Genomic DNA, 21,076 nt, shown 5'->3' with positions numbered 1-21,076 from the left:
CTACTTCCACTGAGCTGCCCCTGCTGCTTAGACAATTGCGCAGGGGCCAATTTAGGAAACTCACAAACTCAATTGACTCCCTCAGATGCACATGGAACAGTGGGAACAGATGTCCTAAGGCCTTTAATGTGAACTGACCATCAGATCGATCCAAACGTAGTGCCATACCACTCACAGAAAACCTTCAATAATTTGCAACAGAGAGAAGATTTTGTCCTCTGAGGACTACTAATATGATTAGAGCTGAGGCATTACTCCACTTAAGAGTGTGTGAGCCTCTTCAATCCTGCATAATTTTATGAAAATTTAAGTAAAGACACTTCAAATTAAATTCTAACTTAAGGATATCTGTGGTTACTTCAATATCCATTATAACACCTTCTTAAGGAAAAGTGTATTTATATAATGTAGAAACCACTTTAAGATTACAAAACATATGAATGACACAAACATACTATTTTTTTTTAACTATGTTTTAATACCCTTTTTACCATGCAACACATAGTACATATGTAACTATTTACCTTGATACCTCTTCTACCTATGGAACTACTTCATACAAACTATTAAATCCCATGTTATGGAACAGAAGTGACTGATCGACTTTGGGGGGAAAAAAAAAAAAAATCAAAGTAATCAAGTAATATCAAGTTAAAATCAAAGTACCTCAACCACTGGTTTCAATGCTGTTCTCCATGGGAATTTGAAAGAAATTAATCTTTTGCTGTAATTTACAAACAGTGCTTAGACTGTACACTCAAACTTCTTGCTGCAAAACTATATGGTCTCACAGGGAAAGAAACCTTCACAAAAAAGTGCTTGCATAAGTCAGAAAAATCATCAGCAAAAGTTGTTGATCGGATTTTTTCTCTCTTTTAGTAAAGCATGTTTTAATTATTCAACAAACTACACTAATACTCAATGAAAGTAAAACTGAAGTTTCCAATGCAAGTCATGCTCAGCCAAGCATACATAGGATAACCTCCATACCCTCCATGTTCTGCCCCCAATCCTACCCTGCAGGCAGAGTTAACAACATTTATTCCACTTTTGTAGGTAGGATGTCACATTCTTGTGATGGGGACAAATTTTTATTGACTTTATTGACTGACTTAGTACGTAATACACAACTATTTAGCACACCAGCACTCAAGCTTCACAAGGCAAGGAAGGCACACACTGCAGTTGCAGTGTATGCAAAGTAAAAAGTAGGCACAGCTCATCATCTATAAAAAAGTTAAAGGAGACCAACAACATAAAATACACAGACAAATCAACAGATGAAGAAAGGACTTAAAAAAAAAATATGAACTGTCTCAAAGCAAGACAGGATGTTTTTATTTGAGCACTTAAATACATATAAACTGTTTTAATAGCTTGCTCTAACATGATACAACATCCAGGATAACATACCTATTAGAGTTTTAAAACACTCTCCCATTTCAGGCAGGAGATGTTACTTCATTACTCTGAAGATACCAACAAATAACCTCCTAAATCTGATGATGAAACAGTACATAAAAATGCCACAAATATTCAAAAACACAGGCATGCAAAGAGCTTTTCCAATATGCCTATATAAGAAAAGGTACTAAGAAAAGAAAGAAATACACCAAAAAAGGAAGTTTGCACTGTATATGCTCACCAGGAGTCCAAGAGCATCTGAATTACCAGTGAACAAGCACATAGCACCTGCAACTCCAGGTACAGAAAATATTAGTACAAAGCTCCACACTGAGCTTTTCACTTTGTACATTTCAAATGTTTCCCTTACATATGGAAATAAGCTTGGGGGTTTTTTTGTGGTGTGTCAACAACCACACACAGTCCAAGGACAGTGAATTCCATGCATTCTGCAAGTTCTGTATGTGGTAATATTCACCTCCTCCTCCAAGTAATTACATGGCTCTTAACACTATTAACCACTGTAAATGCTGGTAAGAAGAACTGAATGAACAGACTAGAATTCAAATATCTAGTTTGACACATGAAAAATCTCAGCTGCAGAAAGCAAGAAACTGTTTATCATCACAGAAAATATACTTGCAAAATTCACAGATAAATAAGCATTTATGAATATGATTTAAAAAAACCAACATTTTGCTACTATTGTCACAATTTTGTGGAGAGTTAACACTTTGTTCTCTGTTTCCTCCCAAACTCTCAGGCCTAATTTTGTCCATCTCAAACTCGCCGCATTGCCTGTTGTCTGTGTTGCCTCACTTCCTTTTTAATAAGCCCCCTTGCAGAGTCTCAAACTGGTCACACAGGTGATCATACTTGACTTTTTTTGAAACAAGCAATAAAATCTCCAAAAACCCTGCCTGTTTAAACTAAATTTAGAATTTTTAGTTTTTCTAATTTAAGGCCAGTTACAAGACACACAACGAAGACCACTACTCTACTCACTAAAACTTGTGGCTGAATACTACTCAGGATTAATGACAATTGGCTAGTACAGAAGTGTCACACAACATGACCAAAGTAACAGCACTCAATGTAAAAAAAAAACAACAAAAAAAATTCTTGTGATGAAGATTTTAGTTCTCTGAGATTAGATGTAGACAAGTCATACTGGAGTACCAAAAATTTGGCATGATCTTTATCAACAGGCTGTTTTCATTTTAGCATATAGGAATGTATGAAGTCCATGATGCACAAAACCAGACACAAGGGAAAAAAACCCCAAACACATAAAATGGAACTTGATTACAGAACTGTTGACACACACAAACACAGTGTATATACATATGTATAGGTATAACAAAAGGTTTTGTGATTTGTATAACATTTTGATAAATTAGATGTTACACTATACTACACTGAAATGTTATTCTATACATCTTACCCATTATGCCTCTTTTTAGACTTAAGCTTAACTCCAAGTAATTTTTTCCCAGTTTTAGAAACTTTGACCAGAAGGAATAGTCAGGATGATTTAATCTGGCCTTCAATATATCATAGACCATTACTTTTCAATAGAAAAAGAACTGTTCTGACAATAATCATTAAAAATTGGTTTAGAGTGTATCCAAGGTCATCATAACTTAACTCTGCTAATACATGGAATGAAAGTTTGTTTCTAGATGGATTATTCACATCTTCTTGAAGACAAATCTCTATCACTCAAAATTTGATTCTAAAAAAATTCTTAGCTTTGAGGCATAGATACACCAAGGGCTAACTGGTAAATTCCCCTTACTTTCTTTCACAGTACATTTTGAAATTTTACACTTTAACCTCATTCTCAACGGTCCAAACGGCTAAGAAAATGGAGAAGGGATAAAGGACATCAATATCACTGCTATCTACTAAAAAAAAAAATATCTTAGGTAGTTGTGCTTACAGTGACCTCACTAGAGAGAATACTTCAAATACCAGATGCACCAAGAACATTGTTATGCAGCCAAAAACTGAAGTATGAATGTGAGACATGCTCTATAGGTGCCAACCATAAATAAAATATCGTTCACATTTTCAGTTTTTTAGTTGTTGATCCTACAGAGGCAGAATCTGAGCCTGCAGGAAATTATGATTCATTGTGTACCTCTGCAATAAAACCAAGTTTTATGACATGCTTTCAGTAAGACTGTTTTCATCAGAAAAAAAAAGCATGTTTAGCAGGTGTATATATATATTTCAAATGACAAGTACTATCAACTCAGATTATAGGAGGAGATAGAGGGTCTGAATTTTCCTCAGTGGTACATAAACCCTGTCGACAGGATGCTTAACAGTGTTCTTCTGGATGACTATTTGGAGAACTACAAGCTCTCAGCTTCTAGATTTTTCATGTCCTAAAGCTTAGTGGTACAAGAAAGTTAAACTTTTCTTTCAAAGTTACCAAGATAGGGAGCTTTTCCTATTTGACCTAGTATATAACTTAACACAACCATTTTTGTCCAGCTTTTCAATGAAATTTGTGAAAAATTGTCCATGGGGCAAGTGCAGAAAATTACTGTATTTGTACATTCTAGCTGGTATTTTTCAAATGGGAAATCCCCCCCAAAACCTTAGACTGGAAAAGAAAATTTCTATTCAGTCTCAGACTTAGGAACCTCACTCTGAAGCACAGACACACAGCAATTCCTCCCTCCAAAAGGGAATGCAAGTCCTACAACAATGTAAAGAACATGAAGGGAAACAACAATAGTAAAGAACATGAAGGGAAAGCATGTTTGTGCAAAAAGGGTCCAGGAAAGGCAATTGTAAAGTTCCTTTACTTTTCCACATCTTAACACTAAAAATAATTTCAAAACAGAAATTTTCCTCTCTTCAAGAAGATCTACACAGAGATTATGTGAAAATATAGCAGATTAATATCTATTCAAAATGGGATATCACAACATTTTAAAATTTTGTACATGGAAATAACAAATTTCTCTAAAAGCAAATACAAGAAAGAGCTCCTCAAAATTTTAACTGAACTACGTAACAAAGAAAATACTCCAAAAAAGGCTAACATTTTTTTTTCAAGTGACCAAAGTCAATGAAACATAATCAGAACAATTTAAGCAGGAAAATGTGACAGCCTTGTTGCATTTTTTTTTTTTTTTTACAGGGAACAAAAAGTACAGTATGTCCATTAAGACTGTTCATTCTGGAAGAACACAGTCATTGACTTTATTTGAGGTTGGGAATTTATACTGAATGCATGACAGTCTGAGGAAGCCTTAACAGACTGGCTTTGATTACAAAAACTGTCTGCGGCTGGACAGTGTGGGCTGCAGTACCCACCTACAAAGTGAAATGACTATTCAATGTTTGAGCAGAGAAAGCCATCTAATCACTGCAGAATCTAATCCTAAATGGATGAGCTAACACAGTTACACTAATACTGTGCTGCAGCACTGCTGTGCCATGAAATAAATCTACTAATCTGAATGCATGTCAAACTCATATTCCATGGTGGTTTTTTTACAGTGCAGAAAAAAGAAAACTGGAAAAAACTGTTAAAGAAACAGACAGATAATTGCACTTCAAAATGCCAGATCATAAAACACTTTATCAAGTTCTTTTTTTAATGCTTATCACTGTTTACTTGGCATGAAAGGGCAATTGTGTGGTGATTAGGAACAAATCTGCATTTACTGACTTCAAGAATCACCTATAGAAAATGTAACCGATAATCATGTAGCAACTTATTATTAAATACAACAATTTAATGAAATTTGTCAGTTAATATGCCCAGATAAACGTTTACTTCATAAGAAAAGCAGACTACTTAAAAAACATGCCAGTTATGAACTAAGATGGGCTTTCTAGTTTTCTTTCTGTAAACCATGATCAATTCACACTATTACAATTTTTTTTCTTAGCCTGATTTCTCACAGCACTTTGCTTGCATCCTGTTATACTACAATGTTCCACTACAAAATAAAATCTTTCTGCTCTTTAACAATGACAACAAAACAAGAAAACCTTTCAAGTTTCCACACCTTACAAATTCTTTTAAGAAACTGTTTTATCTGTAGTGATTTTTTTGTTTATTTGTATATGGTTATATCTAAGACCAGTCATTAGTGCTAAACATTCAGTATGCACAATATGCCTTCTGAAGAAACTTTATTAATTGCACCTAATTAATTGCAGACAACCACTCTTACTCGGCATGTGACCTCTATTCACCTAACAGCTGAAGCTCTGAAGTTCTAGTTGAATTACCATGCATTGCCATATCCACTGAGCTCCTGAAAAGAATTTCATGTACACACTTTAAAGCTGCTACAGTAATTACTCCTTTTCACTTACTGTTTCACATTTTTGGTCAAAATAGTCTAGCATCAAACATTCAGCTTTCACTCCAGAATAGACCTGCTCAAGCTTGCTGAAGACAGACCTTCCAAATTTCGTAAGGAAAGCAACCAAACCATTCCTTAATTTCTTCAGATGAATGAAATAATAAACATTTAAGTGTTACTATAACAATTTTATACCCTTTCTTACTGCCCATTGATATAGTTTGTATATTTTTACTGTTAGAATATTCTTCAGCACTGGCATCTGAAATAAACCAAGACTACCAGATCATCTATGTTAACTTCTTTGCTTTACTCCTCCTTGTTATTTCTCTTCAGATATGCAAAAATAGATGCTACTTTAAAAAGTCTGTCTCAGACTGCATTAGGAAAGAAGCTTCCAATATTTGGAATAGAGAACTCAGTCAAAACCTTTAATTAAAAAAAAAAATTAGAATTCTGACATGTAAGATATGTAAGATGTCATGTCATGCATGATACAATAGATTTTCAAAAACCACTGAAATAACGACCTATGGCAAGAGATGCTTAACACAGAGGAATGAGAAGGAACAGGATAGGGCAAGCATCTTCCAAATTTGCAACTCTTAACACTGAAGTTCAGGTTCCTTTCCACTGCTACAATAGCCACGGTTATTAAACAGCAGGATTCAAGAGTCGCAAAGATTTAAAAAAATAAATAACCAAAGCTCACCATACACTACTCCACCCAAAAAGCCAAAACTCGTTTGTCTTTACTGTCACTAGGTTCATAAAAAAAAAAAAACAAAAAAACAACAAAGCCGTCTTCAAACAGATGAAAACACCCTGTTAATTTTCTTCACCTCACGTCTTCTCCACCAGATAAACGAGGGCATTATCACCGTTTAATACAAGTTTTAATTGAGTACTGTCACTGGTGGGAAGAAAAGTGTGGAACCACTACTTTCCGTATCAAACAAAGCAGGTAATTAACAGCTACTTTGGCACAATCCCTTATCACCAAAATACACAACACTGCTAAGTTCTCTCAATGTGAATGCTTTGCTTCAACAAAGGAAAGCTGATGTTTCAGGGTCACATTCACTCCTTTAATACACAGGCATAAATTTACTGCTCAGTCAGACACCTATAATTAAACACAAGAAGAATATAATTCTAATATTCAGACAGGCTTGCATATGAGTGGGATATCTCCCCCTTTAAATATGATTGCCTTTCATTTTTTAGTTTCAAGCAGCTACAGTTCACTTAGTTTTGATTACATAGCAATTAGATATGCAAATACAAGAGATCTAAAAAAATGCTTTTTCAAATGTCAGATTGTAAGCAATCAAGCTTATTCTTTTCTCCTGTACACACAAGCTATTCATTAAATAGCTATTGTCTTAAAAACATTCCAACAGATTGCATTTATCAGTGTTTTAGAAGCAATGGGAGTGCACACTACTCAGAACACAGCTCATCAGGGAACGAAATCGATCTTACAATTAATTTAATATATTCATGATAGTGGTTAACTAAGTTGAAACTAAGTATCATCTTCTTTGGGCATTTTTCCCACCATTGTTGTTAACAATACTGAAACTCACTGCATCATCAAATTAACCAAAAGTCATTTGTTTATATATTTAATGACAAATGTCATTAGTGATGTCACAGCTAAAATCGCTGAAATGTGACTATCAGTAACTTTTCATCCTATACAGTAAGTTCATTCTGAATTATTATCAATTATTCTTTCATTGTATCTTACAAATGCGCTCATATAAAGGAACTCACTGTGAAATGATGTGGCTAGTATAATTTTGGCAGGAACAGCCATTCTGACACCTGTCCTTCTTTTTCTCCCCTGAAGGCCCACAAAAAATATGTTCTATTACAAATACAGAAGTTCCCATCCATCTAGACCACATATATGGTCTTGGTTCTTTGTGACACATTTCATTTGGAAGCAGCTTGAGATCCACTGATCACTAGTTAAAATGGTGGGAAAGGATATTTGGCAGCAGCTCTGAAGAGACCAGGAAAGAATAACTACTGCAAAACCATATGGACTGGTCTGTAAAATATTCTTACCCACAGCTCTGGACATCCACTGAAAGCTTGCTCTTGCAAAACTCTAAAACACAAGAATAAAATGGGATGGAGGCAGGGGTTGGTCGGTTGTTTTTCTAAAGATCACAAAATCACTTTCAAGATACCAGGAGGGGGAAAATAGATCCCTAAAAGCAAGTCCATGTTGTCAGTTACTCAGCTGTGCAGAAATGTACACTAACAAGGGAAGCTGAAACAGTTCCTTCCTCAGGCTGAGCTTTCAAGCTAGGTAACTGAAGTAAATAAAATGCTTTCATAGCTGATTCCATGATCACCAACCACCCTTCAAGATATCTCTCACAGGAGCACAGACCTTTTTTCAAGGTCAGGAGAGCAGCAAAAATTACAAGAGATGCCCGATTCAGAGGTCTGTTTAAAAACCTGAAAAAAATCAGTTTAGCTCTGCAGCCCAGCTGTAAGCCCCAAAATGTTCTGCAAAGTCAGATCCAAGAATAAGCTGGAAAGGCTTTTTACAAGAATTGACTTCTATGAACTAACAGATGAATGTGTGTGATGAATTATTTGACATTTTGAGGGTCTTCAAATTTGCCTTTTTTTTATCCCTTTAAATGCTCAATGTGATTTTCTCTTTCCTTCCCCTCGCAATACAGAAGCCTTATTTAACCAGCCAGCGAGGTAAAACTCACTGCCTCTCAGCCTGCTGTTGTTGCCCATGCAATGTTTATATCCCTTCTGTTGCATCTTCCCTAAGGGTCACTGTAAACAACTGTGAGAGCAGCAAACATAACCTGTGTATTTGAACTCCTACCCACTACAGACTAACATAAAAAATGATACAGCTGACAGAGGAACCAGAATAATTCCCTCCCAGTGGTGCCCCTGCAAAAACTCCCTCATCTATTACGTGGTTCTCTAAGAAGACACAGGGAAAATCCTGTATCTGCTACTGTGAAACACCAGGACCCAAAAAGCATGTGGTAAAATGCCACATTCCTGCCAATTTCTGCATCTGGCAAGACTGGTGATACAGCTTTGTGTAATCAAATCTACTACACTTAATACTCTGACTTGAGGAAACAGCCTTTTGCAAGGAACACAGGTACTATGACAAATATGACTCATTTAAAATCATTACACTTTATTCTACCTGGTAGATTCTTCTACTGCAAGTCATGAAACATATATTAGACTGCACATAACAGGTGTGAAGCCTGCAATAACCAAATGAGACTTCCTTAAGAGAGCCTAAACACATAATCAATAATAAATGTGTCTTCCTCTTCCAAATGTTTCTGCAGGTGTATATAGAAGACAAGGCAAAGCCATCTATATATCTGATTTTTCTTAAAAATGGAGAATTGTGGTGGGTTTTCTTGGTTTTTTTTTTTTTGTTTTTTTTTTTTTTGTTTGTTTGTTTGTTTTTTAGGGAAGGTTAATTTTACCACCAAATGAACTTTTCCAAAAAAGTACACTTCAAGCTAAATTGAACTTATCATTTAAAAGGCTGGATACTGAAATATTCCACTAGTCAGGCTGGAAAAACCAATTTTGGTATTTGCAATACCCTTGTGTCCTCACTGCATACTAATTTCCAGAGTAGCTTTGGTATTTCAGACCATGCAACGTTAAAGTTTATCACTTATTTTGGTTTGTAATACAGCTTAAGACCTTTTCTGATTCATGCTGTTGTGAGTCAATGTGAGCTAACAGATTTAAGTTCTGGGTCTTTTTGTCAGTCAAAATTTAAGTGAACGTTCAATTCCAGCATTGTCAACTTGAAACATAGGAGTATTTCAGAGCTACCTCAAAGACTGCTTGGTCATTTATGGATCACTTACAAGATGCAGAATGAATACAACATACTTTATCAACAGAAAAAACATCTGTTTCTCTGTATAAAATTTCATTTTAAATCTAGTATTTGTCAACCACTAGCTTTTAGTTCTTGAAACTATCTATCACTAATAGTATATTTCACAAGTTCGGCAAGCCAGTTAAAATATCTGCCAAGATCCCCAAGAGCCTAAAAATTAAATTCCCTTGAATACATATGGTTGTAAATATGGGAGTGTTTGAAATCAATAGCTCTGAATCTTAAGTGGCTCCGATATAATTCCATCAGGTGGATCAATTGAAACAGTCAGGTACTTCAGGTGGATTCAGTCAGACAGCTAAACCTGGTTTTAAATTCTTTATCACTGTCTGATTGCCACAGAAGCATTAATTGTTTCTGTGTGGTTGCAGAACTGAACAGTCCAGATAACCATTTATAAAAATACTCCAAAGAGCCCACAAGCAGTGGCAGAGCTGTTAATAATTATGTTATGGGTCCCATCTTGCAGAAAACGACTTCTTTCTTATTTAAGACAAACATGCCATCTTGGAGTTCACTGTGACTTTACCACAGAAAGGAGCCAGCACTGTCACCGCTTCTTTCCTTACACCACAGGAAAGTACCACCACAGCAGAAACACCAAGGGCCAATAAATTAAGGTACACAATCACACTTACTGAGGATAAAAGCTTATCTAGGGCAAAACATCAGGATCTGGTGTCTAGAGTTTAAAGGTCCCATAGATAGAAAATGAACCAGCTATTCAACATGGAGAAACATGGGAAACAAACAAAAAAAATCTATAACTAGGAGCCCATGTCCATGCTTTGGACAGGATTTAGGGAACTGCTCCCAGAGCTCCAAACTGCAGAGACAAGGCATGTACAACACCAAACAATACCAACGGAGGACAGCAGAACAGAAAGACCAGTTTTCAGCTTTTAATTTATAACTCTGGGGGCTGATTTTGCTGGCTATCAAGCTGGAAGAAGTTTTCTTAAGATAAGCTGCTACCACAGTGTTAAAAAAAATCCAACAAAGAAAACCACCGCAATACCAATATCAAATCAATATCGAAGAAAATAATTTCAAGAAAACCCTCCGAATAGTTAAATAACCCTATACCAGAACATCCAATACCAATAAATAAATGCTGACCTCACTAGAAACAATCATATCAGCCTTGTGTCACAGCATGTGATCACAGAAAGATGAGGAAGAAAGTAACACCTATATCTGACTTATGAGACAGAAAAAAAATAGTATAATAATTTACTTAAGTATTTACATCCAAACATTTCAGTTATATGCACTCACTGTCCACATGCCAGATAAAGGCACTCAATCAACAGGCTGTCCTTTGCTTTGGAAGAAAAATCCCTTCCACTTGTGCATGCAAAAATACCACTAGCACACTTGTAAAATGATGCATAAAAGAAAGGACAGATTGATTCATAATTATATTGCCTATTTTTAGTTGTGTCAGGAATCAAAAAGTTTTCAGGAATTCCAGTTGAGATACTAATTAATCTTAACCTTTCATTTCTACTCATTCCTCATGTCACACCTACAGCTTACCTACAGAAACCTCTAGCCAAGTCTGAGAGCAACATTGCTATCTACTCACCACACCTCTTCAAAAGCTACTGCATTCAGAGTTCATGTTCCAGCAACTTCAAGACAAGCAAATTGGTCAATCTGCCTTAACACCCCCTCAGGAAATAATTTTCTTTATGTGTTTTTGCTGTTGGATTTTTTCTTCCCATTCAGATAGTCTTATGCATGCTAAATAATTTCAGTGTTAGTTAGTAGCATGAGAAGTCTGTCATTATTTCCTTCTGCCTCATGTAATCTTCCTTGCCTGCATTACTCAGGTTCCCCAGTTACAACTCTCTTTTTAAACACCAGTGTTTATATCATTTGCTACCATAATACAAACATATGAAGTGTTGCTGGAAACCAAAATTCAGTTTATTGCACTTTCATGTCATCTAATTGTATTTTCAGAGAATAAATGAAGCACCATAGAAATTAACTGTCCTTTTATTACAGTAATTTATAAAGCACATGACCACTGAGAAGGAGGTACTCAAGGATCGAGATGGAAAAAGACAGCCAGAGAAGATTACTAGAGAGAACTAAGAGGAACCTTAAGTCAAATCAAGGAAAATGAATATAATTTACAAAACAAGAGAGAAATTCATGAAAGAGGGAGAAAAAAATCCCCAAAAAGTTGACCTAGGTTCAAAGCAGTAGAAATATTAGGAAGGAGGGAGGAAGGCAAAGAGAGAGGAAAGGAGGGAGACCTAGGCTCGCCAGGGAAGTGGTCACACCACCAAGCCTGACAGAGCTCAAGAAGAGTTTGGACAACGCTTCTGGGCACATAGTGTGACTCTTGGGGTGTCTTGTGCAGGGCCAGGACTCAATGATCCTGAAAGGTCCCTTCCAACTCAGCATATTCTATGATTCTATGTAAGATTCAATAAGAAAAAAAAAATCTCCTGTAGCTTTTGCTGTGAAAATGTAACTGGCTCCTTAAATTATTTTGGATTACTTTCCACCCTACTATACATAGGTTCACTCCCCACAAACGCTAATTTTTCATGCATCAAAACATCCTGGTATTTCCCAGCAGCTGTGTCAAACTCATGGCATTTTTACATTGACTAGACATCTCCTCCCTGTACTGATTCCATCCATTCTTATCAAATTTTCTGCATAATTCCGTAACACCTTCTAATGAAAGCAACCAATAATTTGATATTCCCATTTTTTTTCCCACAGCCAGAGTTTTCACGTTACTTCAGCTGCCAGCTAAACCATTCTGTTAGGCCCACTCTGCTACTGCCTGAATGCAGTCACTGTTTCGCAGATCTTACTTTCAACACCCCAAACCAGCCCAATGTTTTCTTCATTTCAAGCTATTAAGGTTAGGACAAGATTTTGTTTGTCATGTAGGAATATAGTGCTGAATTGATTTATGAGTCAAATTACATTCAAGAATCACTAACATCAACAAATGCATCAAGAATGCATAAATACTATATGTTGTGTTTGTTCCATGGCAAGTTTGTGGCACTTCAATCGGATAATTTACACAGAATATCAGATTCTATTAAGGTAAACAGTCTCCAAGCTTTGCTTGAAGTGTTCTACTACTGTAAGAGTAACAAGTTCTCTCTAACAGAAAAATAGATTTGTGTACTTGGCCTTACCAAACATTTAAATAAGCTTTCATCCCTTCATGCATGTACTTAACACACACTTTAAACAGAACTGTTTTGAGTTGCAAGCTAATTTTTAAAGATATATTCAGTGTGCAGGCACTTCAGTGAGTCCCACATTTATCAAAACATTCCCCATTTACTGCCCAAAAACATGGGAAAAAATGTAAAAATTACTAGACAGAAGCTGCTAATTACTCTCATGAAGGGTTAACAAAAATGTCCAACCATCTGCAAATAAATACCCCCTCTACCTTAAAAGTGCAAAGACTAAAAATAAAACCTTGCAACTGCAGCTGGATGAACTGTCAAGTGAGGATACTGTCCCATCACATCCTTATTAACATCTACACAGCTACTTGGATTTCACTCATATGCTTAACACATGGTACCTTAGGCCATACATCACAGAAGTGGAGCCTATGATTAACAATATCCATTTCAATCCAAGCCTAGGCATGACAAAGGCTAATACTAGGCCAGAAACCTAAGGAAAGTCACCATCTATAAACAAGTTTAAATTGATCAGTCATTTTAGGAATTACAGTTTGTGACTGTTACTATACAGTTGACAAGGAATTCAGTACCTTGCTGCAAATAAACAGCACAGATTACTTATCTCTATCTGGAAAACAATATACTAGCACAAAGTTAAATAACTATGTTCTAAATGTTCAATTAATAATTTTATTATTTGGTTTCAGCAATAGTTGTATCTTATTTTGTGCTGAATTTTTGTGCTCTTTTACTCCATGCTAAAGATACTTCCTATCAGTCTCAATAAAATGGCTAAATCTGACCCTGAGGAGCCATATCTGCTATGGTAAATAACCACCTGCCTGTATTCTGCCTGCCAAAAGCCACCCAAAAAATAAGAACCAAGAACTGCCAGGAACTGGTAGCTACTCAGGAATCACACAGGCATGCTGCTTTCCCCCCTGAAACAAGTTCTAACTCTGTTCCCACATTTAAGTGGGCTCAATCTTCATGCAGGTACAAGAAAATTCCCATGAGCCTCAAACTAAGTATGGCCTTTCCCACACAGAATTGCAAGCACAGTTGCATGATACTGAACAAACACACTGAAAATGCAAACCTGAATACAAATTATTTCTGGTAAGCAAGATTATCACAGCATTAATTCTTAAGAAAGTTAGAAATGTTAGTATGAAAAAGGTTTCGGGTTACAGTACATTTTCAGTTTTTAAACCTTGCTTCACTACTTTGCTAGACAAAGCAAAATGCAGATAGATGTTTGCAGACAATTTCGTCAGCATCTCAAAACAATTCTGTATGCAGTCTCCCAAGCCTTTCAAAACTTCTATTCAAATGCCAGATACAAACCACTGTGAGCTGAAACCCGGTCAAGCTTTTACAACAAATTAACACTCTCTGTGCTTACCACCTAACAAAAGCTTAGGAGTAATTCTGCAGAAAGAGAACTTCTGCCATGCTACAGGATGAGTCAATTCCTGTTCAACAGACATAGCATTTTAATTTATAAACCACACTTGTTTATACAGAGACGTTCAGGCAATGATTCAGGATTCCCTTGATGTACTTTTTCCACTACACTTCATGCTACTTTTCTCCAATTTCTAGATAATCTAGATTCTCTCACTGCTTGATCACAAGATTTTTTTCCTCACAGGGAACTGAGAGAAAAACAAATAAAAGGAAAGCATAATTCAAGTTGATTTCAACTAGCAGGGCTTTGATTACACTTCTACAGTCTACAGCTTCCAGTGTATTTAATGGCAGGAAAGAAGTGTTTTGTTAAAAGTCAGTTATTTCCATATTTAATTAGCTCAAAAACCAATTTAACTGCTCTAGAACAAAATGACATATAATGAATTTTTGATAGCAAAGTTAATCATAGCCAAAGGCTTCAGCTACTTTTCACATTACACAGGAAAAGCCATGTCTTAGTAGTGTTAAAATCTGCTTGAAGCTGCAACTTTGTATTGAGCTCATGTAGAAATATATCCAATATATACTGGGTATATTTGGTATGTAGCCAACAAAGGGTAAAAGTATGTATGAAATAAACCATCTAAAAGATGCATTGCATCAGATACATATCAGTAATTTTTTCTGAAAGACTAATATTGCCTTGTAATAATTTTTAAGGTCCTCAGGCACCTAATTTTTTTTCCCTTCAAAATAAAACCATTCTGCTCTTGAAAGTAAGAGCATTCCCCTGGCTGCTATGAAAATACTCTTGAAATAAATAACTTCAAATAAGAAGCGTTTGTCAAATCTTACATAAAACTTCAGGAAAATGTTCTCTTCTTGTAAAATTTGCATTCCCATACGTAACTATGCAAGTTGTCCCTGCATTCTTCACTACTGTCATTGTGAACTGTTTTTTACTTAAAGATGTATGAGGGTAAGATTCCAAAGATAATACCCTAGAAGCTCTGGAGTACAAAACCCCCATGTACAGGCTTAAAAGGAGTCTGATGTCAGTGAGAAATAATATCTATTACCTTCACTGCTGTCTAATAAAACTGTATTTCTAAGAACTAAAAATTCAGTAGTCTTTAGCATTTAATTATATAATTAAATCAGTAACTTGGTAAGAGGACTTCTTTTTTTCTTTGTCTACACTATTAGCTAATAGTGTAAACAACTCTTAAAAGGGTCGCTGCTCAAATATTACCAGGGATATAATTTGAGAGACCTCTGTTTTGTCTGTGAAAAGGGAAAAATGCTTTAACAATTCTTTAATTCTTTAAATCCAGCTTTACAATTCCCCCTGTATTCAAAATAATTAGCTACAAATGAAATGGAGGTTTTGAAACTGGAACAGAAAAGTCCATTTTCTCTAGTACTCACTACTAAAAAAAAAAAAACCTAGCTTACAAGCAAACAAAAATATTTTAATCCATCTTATGTTTTACAGTGAACCTCTAGGACGGCAAAGCAATATCAACCACCAAGTATATTCTTAAACATCTGTATTAAAATAGCAGTTGTGATACAGTGAATATGTAAGTTTACATGAATACCTTTTTGTTTAGAGTTAGTTTAAAAATATAAGGCCAGTTATTGTAGTAGTCAAAAATTAAGGATGAAAAAAGTCTGCCAAGCCTGGTCAGTTTGAGAAATCAAACCTAATCAAGACATACAGGCTTATGAAAAAGTGTGTTCAGAGGAAATGCCACTGTAGAAGATGCTGAAGTTTATTGTTCCCAGGGCAGTATCTTAAACAGTTCATTCTGAATGCCTTAAGTAATTTTCTATTCCGAGTTTCTAACCTGAATGCAGTAGATTCAGGACACGCTGTATAAGCCATGTCTCAGTCTTAGCTATGGAGCCTGTTCATACAATGACTTTTATGTATAGTCACAGAAGTTGATAGCAATTAAAATGAAAGTAGGAGTCTCTTATATACAGTTGCAGCTTTGATTTGCAACAGAAATTAACAAAGCACAATCCAGCATTTCAGACATGCTGAGCTGCTGCTCCACACTGCCTCAGTCAGTCAGTATCCAGTAACTAGAGGTCAATTTTAATAAACAGCATCCTTAAGGGTAGACATTGACAAGGGATTCTGCTACCTATAGTTCTAAATGTAAGATTAAGCATCTGACCTCCAGAAACTCCACCAGCATTATCAAAAAAGGATTTTTTTAAAAAAATAAAAGGACAGTCATTCTAGTCATGTATTATGAATATGGAATTGCTTTTCACTTTCACATGTCTATGTCCCCAGTCACTTAAAAGTATTTTTCCCCTACTATTCCTAAAGGTACTGATACAGAGCCAAACCCCCACCTTTGCAACTAGTTACAAATTTTTTTTAAATTGCCATTCCAAACCACTATTTGTCAACACAGACACATGCAATCATCAAACACCATTGGCATGCTTTTGCGTAGAGGCACGTGTTAGAGGCAACAGGCCTCAGCCAAGCAATTTACTCCCGGAATACAAGAACAATGATGGCTGGGTCAGCCTTCCATTTTGAAACACAGAACAACTTCATTGCCTCCCATATGCTAAATATATTCCATTTCAACATGCATGTCAGCACCAGACCTTTATGATTTGTTCACACATAGTACTTTTCACAGAATACAGAAGTTAAGCATCTTGTAATTAAGGTAGCAATAATAGGGTTTGCTTAACAAGACACAGTACGGTGTATTTTCCGATGTCAGTAACATCACTTCATTACCTAAGCTGAATGTTTAAGCCTTTCCATTGGAAAACAAAGTTTATCAGATGATATTTTAAAGCCTAAAAGGTAATAAAATATTACGAATACGTAATACTACATATTTAATAACACAGAATGTAAATTGAATAAAATATCCTGCTCACAAGACAGATACATTTTTCCACTATGCTGTTTTCCTCAGACTTTGTGCAGGTATCAAGGACAGAGTTTTTCTAATTCCTTTTTAGCCATACTACAAAAACAGAAAAATGGACAGTTCAAAGAAATGGAATTATCTATTTATTGTAACAACTCTGCACAAGTCAGAGGTCAAGACTGGTACTAACTGAGAGCTTGCCTTTTGTGAAACCTTATGTTTCTGCTTGCAAGGTGAACGGGGTTGTGGGAACAAGTAATCTGGAACAAATAGGTCAGAAACCACAAATCAGTTCAAATGATCTAATATGGAGTGAAGTGCAACAGATTTAAAGCTACAGAGGAGGAAGGCACAGAGTTTTTCAAATTTAAAACTATCCATAGCTGCCTGCCCTTCTACTTGAAATTACCAATTTTAAGAAAAAAAATTCTGTGTATCATAATGAGATGCTTCCTCCTGAAGTAAAAACAAATGATGCTCTCTCATCACACACTGTTCTAGGGGAGACTCTTCTCTAGAAGAAGAAAAAAATAGAGAAAAACAACAGAGTTGACCAAGGCTGCCACAAGTCAGCAGCCTGATGCTGTTGGGCTTCATACCCCTCTCTGAAGTGAGATAATGGCAGTGTGTTAAAGAGCACAGGGCTGACACCCTAGGGGTGTCATCACCTGTTTTATGGAATTCATGTAAGACAAGGGACATGTAAAAAAATCTTTTGCTTATCCATCATTGGACAGTCATCACTATACACATTCTTTAACTGGTGGGCAAGTTACCAGTTTTCTTCTGTGCCTAATGAAAGGTGCATTCAGACTAAACAAAAAAAAAAATGTCTTGGTCTTAATAAAGTTACACATTCATTAGCTTTTGATGAATGCCTGCAACCCCTTTTCCCTCCCCAATAATCTCCTTCAAGTACCCCTAGGCTCTAATCACAGTATTCTCAGTAATTAAGGTTTTGATTTTAAATTTGTTGAAAGCTGCCTGGAGAGATGTTCTGATTACCAGCTGAGACTCAAATACAAACGATTTGAGGATTTCCCCCGCTTTCTGGGGGGAATCTGTCAGCAAGTTTCAAGATGTGATGCCAGTTCCAGTGTTTTGGCCATGTGACAAAGATTTCTAATTCATTACTTCTTTCATGGGATCACACAGCAAAGCAAAATTCTCTACAGAGCATATCTGGATGGTTTATTTTCCAGCATGTCAGTCTTTGTATTTTCTTTTGGATTCTGCAACCACTAGCAAGGCAGGAAAAGTACATGGACAGTTTACTCAAGATAGTATTTAGTACCATGTAGCTGTCACGTTAAGATTGACACTGCTTCAGTAATTATTCCTTCCTACAACCAATAAAGTTCCTTGTATAATTAGCACTGGGAAATCAAGTTTGCAGATATAAAATATACTCACAAAATATATATAAAAAACTAACCTGCATCTCTTATGTCCTCCAAATTTCAAAACTATTCAGTGAAAAAAAATCTCGAATACTGACAACACTGGCTGTAGAGCAAGGAAAGGGTTTTAAAAAAGAATTAGTGTATCCTAACCTGCCATGAAAAAAATGATATTACTTCTGTATTTTATACTCTGAAGTTCATTAGCATTTTGAAGTACAACCTGCAAAGAGAGAAGCCCTTTGAGAAAATGAAAAAAAGGCAGTTATCATTAAAGGGCACAGACTGCCAAGAAAGTTGATCATCTTGCACTGCAAGACTAGGGAGTTCATCTGTAAGTATAACTCATCAGGAAAAGAGGCAACAGTCAACAGCAAGAAGTGTACTTATGCTTTAAACTGAGGGATGTCACTCATTCTTTCTTTAGTCTGTGACCACCATGTCTTAAATCAGCTTCCAAATCATCATTTTTACAAGAAACATCTTATTGCTGTGCATTATAATCAAGGATTATGAAGCTCTTCCTACTGCATCAACACTGGTATAGCACCAAAAAGTCTGCTCTTAAAAATGTAAACTAATGACCAATACAAATCACCTCAGGAAAGCAAATGAGCTGAAAAGATTAGGAATGGATGACACGAAAATCAGTTTTGTGAAGAAAATTATTTGGCACTCAACACTGGTTTACAACCAATATCATACTGTTTGGTGTACAAATACATTGTATTATGGTATCATTCAAATACAATCCACACTAACTGCAGTATTATCTCATTAAATTATCAATGGTCGAGTACTTTGTGTTTAAAAATTATGAGAGAACCAACTTCAAAGTGGTAACGGACATTCAAGTGCTGACTGGATCAATTTATAGTTTTTAATGTGTACGACGTTTTATCTGATCTGCCATACTTGTCCTTGTTGAAGGTAGGTTTCTTTTCTTACTGAACTTAAAAAACCAGGTGACTGGTTAGATGGTCTCAGCTCCTCTAATCTTTTTCTTAAATACAAAACTCCAGTAACTCCCATTGCCTATTCTTTTGTGAACAGTCAAAAAAAATTTAAAAAAAAAGGCATGGAGAATAGAGGAAATCAGTCCAAAAATACTTCTCCAGAGAGTAAACCTGCCCAAGCTGTCTAGAGAGACAACTCCCCACAGGACAGGACTGGTTCAGAAGCACAGTGGTAGAAGAAGGACACTACACCTAACAGCCACCTGGACATGGTCCTAGGAAACCAGGACATGGTGACTCTGCCTGAGGTGGAGAGCCTCCACCACTCTGTGATTCTGTAACAGACATTTCACAAACTCCAAAACGTACAAGAATGGTAGAATAAGACAAAGGATGGTGACAGTATTATAGCAGATTATGAAAACAAGAGACATTAAATGAAATTTGACAGTAACAGATTTATAAGCTCTGGGAAGGAAGAGATGTTTAACTGGGTAGACATTAACTTTCTAACAACTAACTAACTAATTGTAATTGTTATGTACTACATACGTATCAATAGAACAAATGTGGTTGATCACGTAAGGAAAATGGGGGGGGGGGTGTCTCCTAAAAAAGAAGCAAAAGAAAGTGTATTTCTGGGAATAAAGAGGAAACATTTAAAACTACAGTGGAGATGTCAGTGTAACTCCAGCAGCAGTAGCCAGAAGTAGAGGGAAATAGCTAGAAAATAAACCTAGAAAAACAGAGTTACCACGAGAGCAACCTGACATTCAGGAAGGCTCTGTTCTATCATGCAGTTTCCCTATTCATATGGGCAGAGCATGCATATTACAGCACAAGGCAAGAACAGCCCTAATTACTTTGCAACTCCACCTGAACACAAAACAAAACCAGAAACACAGCGCTTTTTGGTTCACTCAGACAGAAGTGACTGCTGGAAATACAATTAACTCTTTTTTTCAATCCATACTCCATGTACAAATCATTACTTTGGTAATTCAATCCAAGAAAGTTATTAATACGACCTTTGAGGTTAACAGCTCTTTCCTAGAAAAATACATTTAACTTCAATTTTTACCTTTACCTTGTGAAATGTGACACAATTATAAGTTACTTATTATTTAAGAATATAATTGCTGGCTAGACTCCCAGTTGCAGAATTATGGAGCATGTACATTTTACTTCTTCAGGACAGCCTTATTTACTATTTATTACTTATATAAACTTATTTACTAAGTCTATATAAGACACTAGATAATGACAAAGCATATAGTGAGAACATAACAAGTAAGAATGAGAGACATGAGCTTATTCTCCATTAGAAATCAAAATTATGCATCTGAAACTACACTACCCCTTTAAGACCTTACCTTCTTTTTGTCCCTCATTGAGCCCTTCCCTCGGACCATTATCTTGCATCCTGTTTCTGCCTCAAGCTGTTTAGCTGTTAGTCCTCTGGGCCCAAGGATTCTTCCAACAAAGTTAAACTGAAAGAAAAAAATAAATTTCTATAAAATCAAGCAAAGAAAATTAATTAAAAA

At 35.9% G+C, this 21,076-nt stretch overlaps 1 protein-coding gene across 3 annotated transcripts in view; it reads right to left on the bottom strand.

The window, feature by feature from the left end:
- The window catches only part of QKI (QKI, KH domain containing RNA binding), a 153,114-nt gene that overhangs the window by 68,790 nt on the left and 63,248 nt on the right, over window positions 1-21,076 (bottom strand). For all 3 annotated transcript variants that reach the window (XM_082302883.1, XM_082302882.1, XM_082302881.1), the window contains exon 3: window positions 20,906-21,022. In XM_082302883.1, the coding sequence (XP_082159009.1) occupies window positions 20,906-21,022 (117 nt within the window). The remainder of the gene's footprint in view (window positions 1-20,905; window positions 21,023-21,076) is intronic.

The sequence above is a fragment of the Coloeus monedula genome, assembly GCF_965178545.1.
Source record: "Coloeus monedula genome assembly, chromosome: 2".
NCBI lineage: Eukaryota > Metazoa > Chordata > Aves > Passeriformes > Corvidae > Coloeus > Coloeus monedula.
Note: the sequence above shows the minus strand (reverse complement) of the source record. Positions and strands in the feature narration are given on the sequence as shown.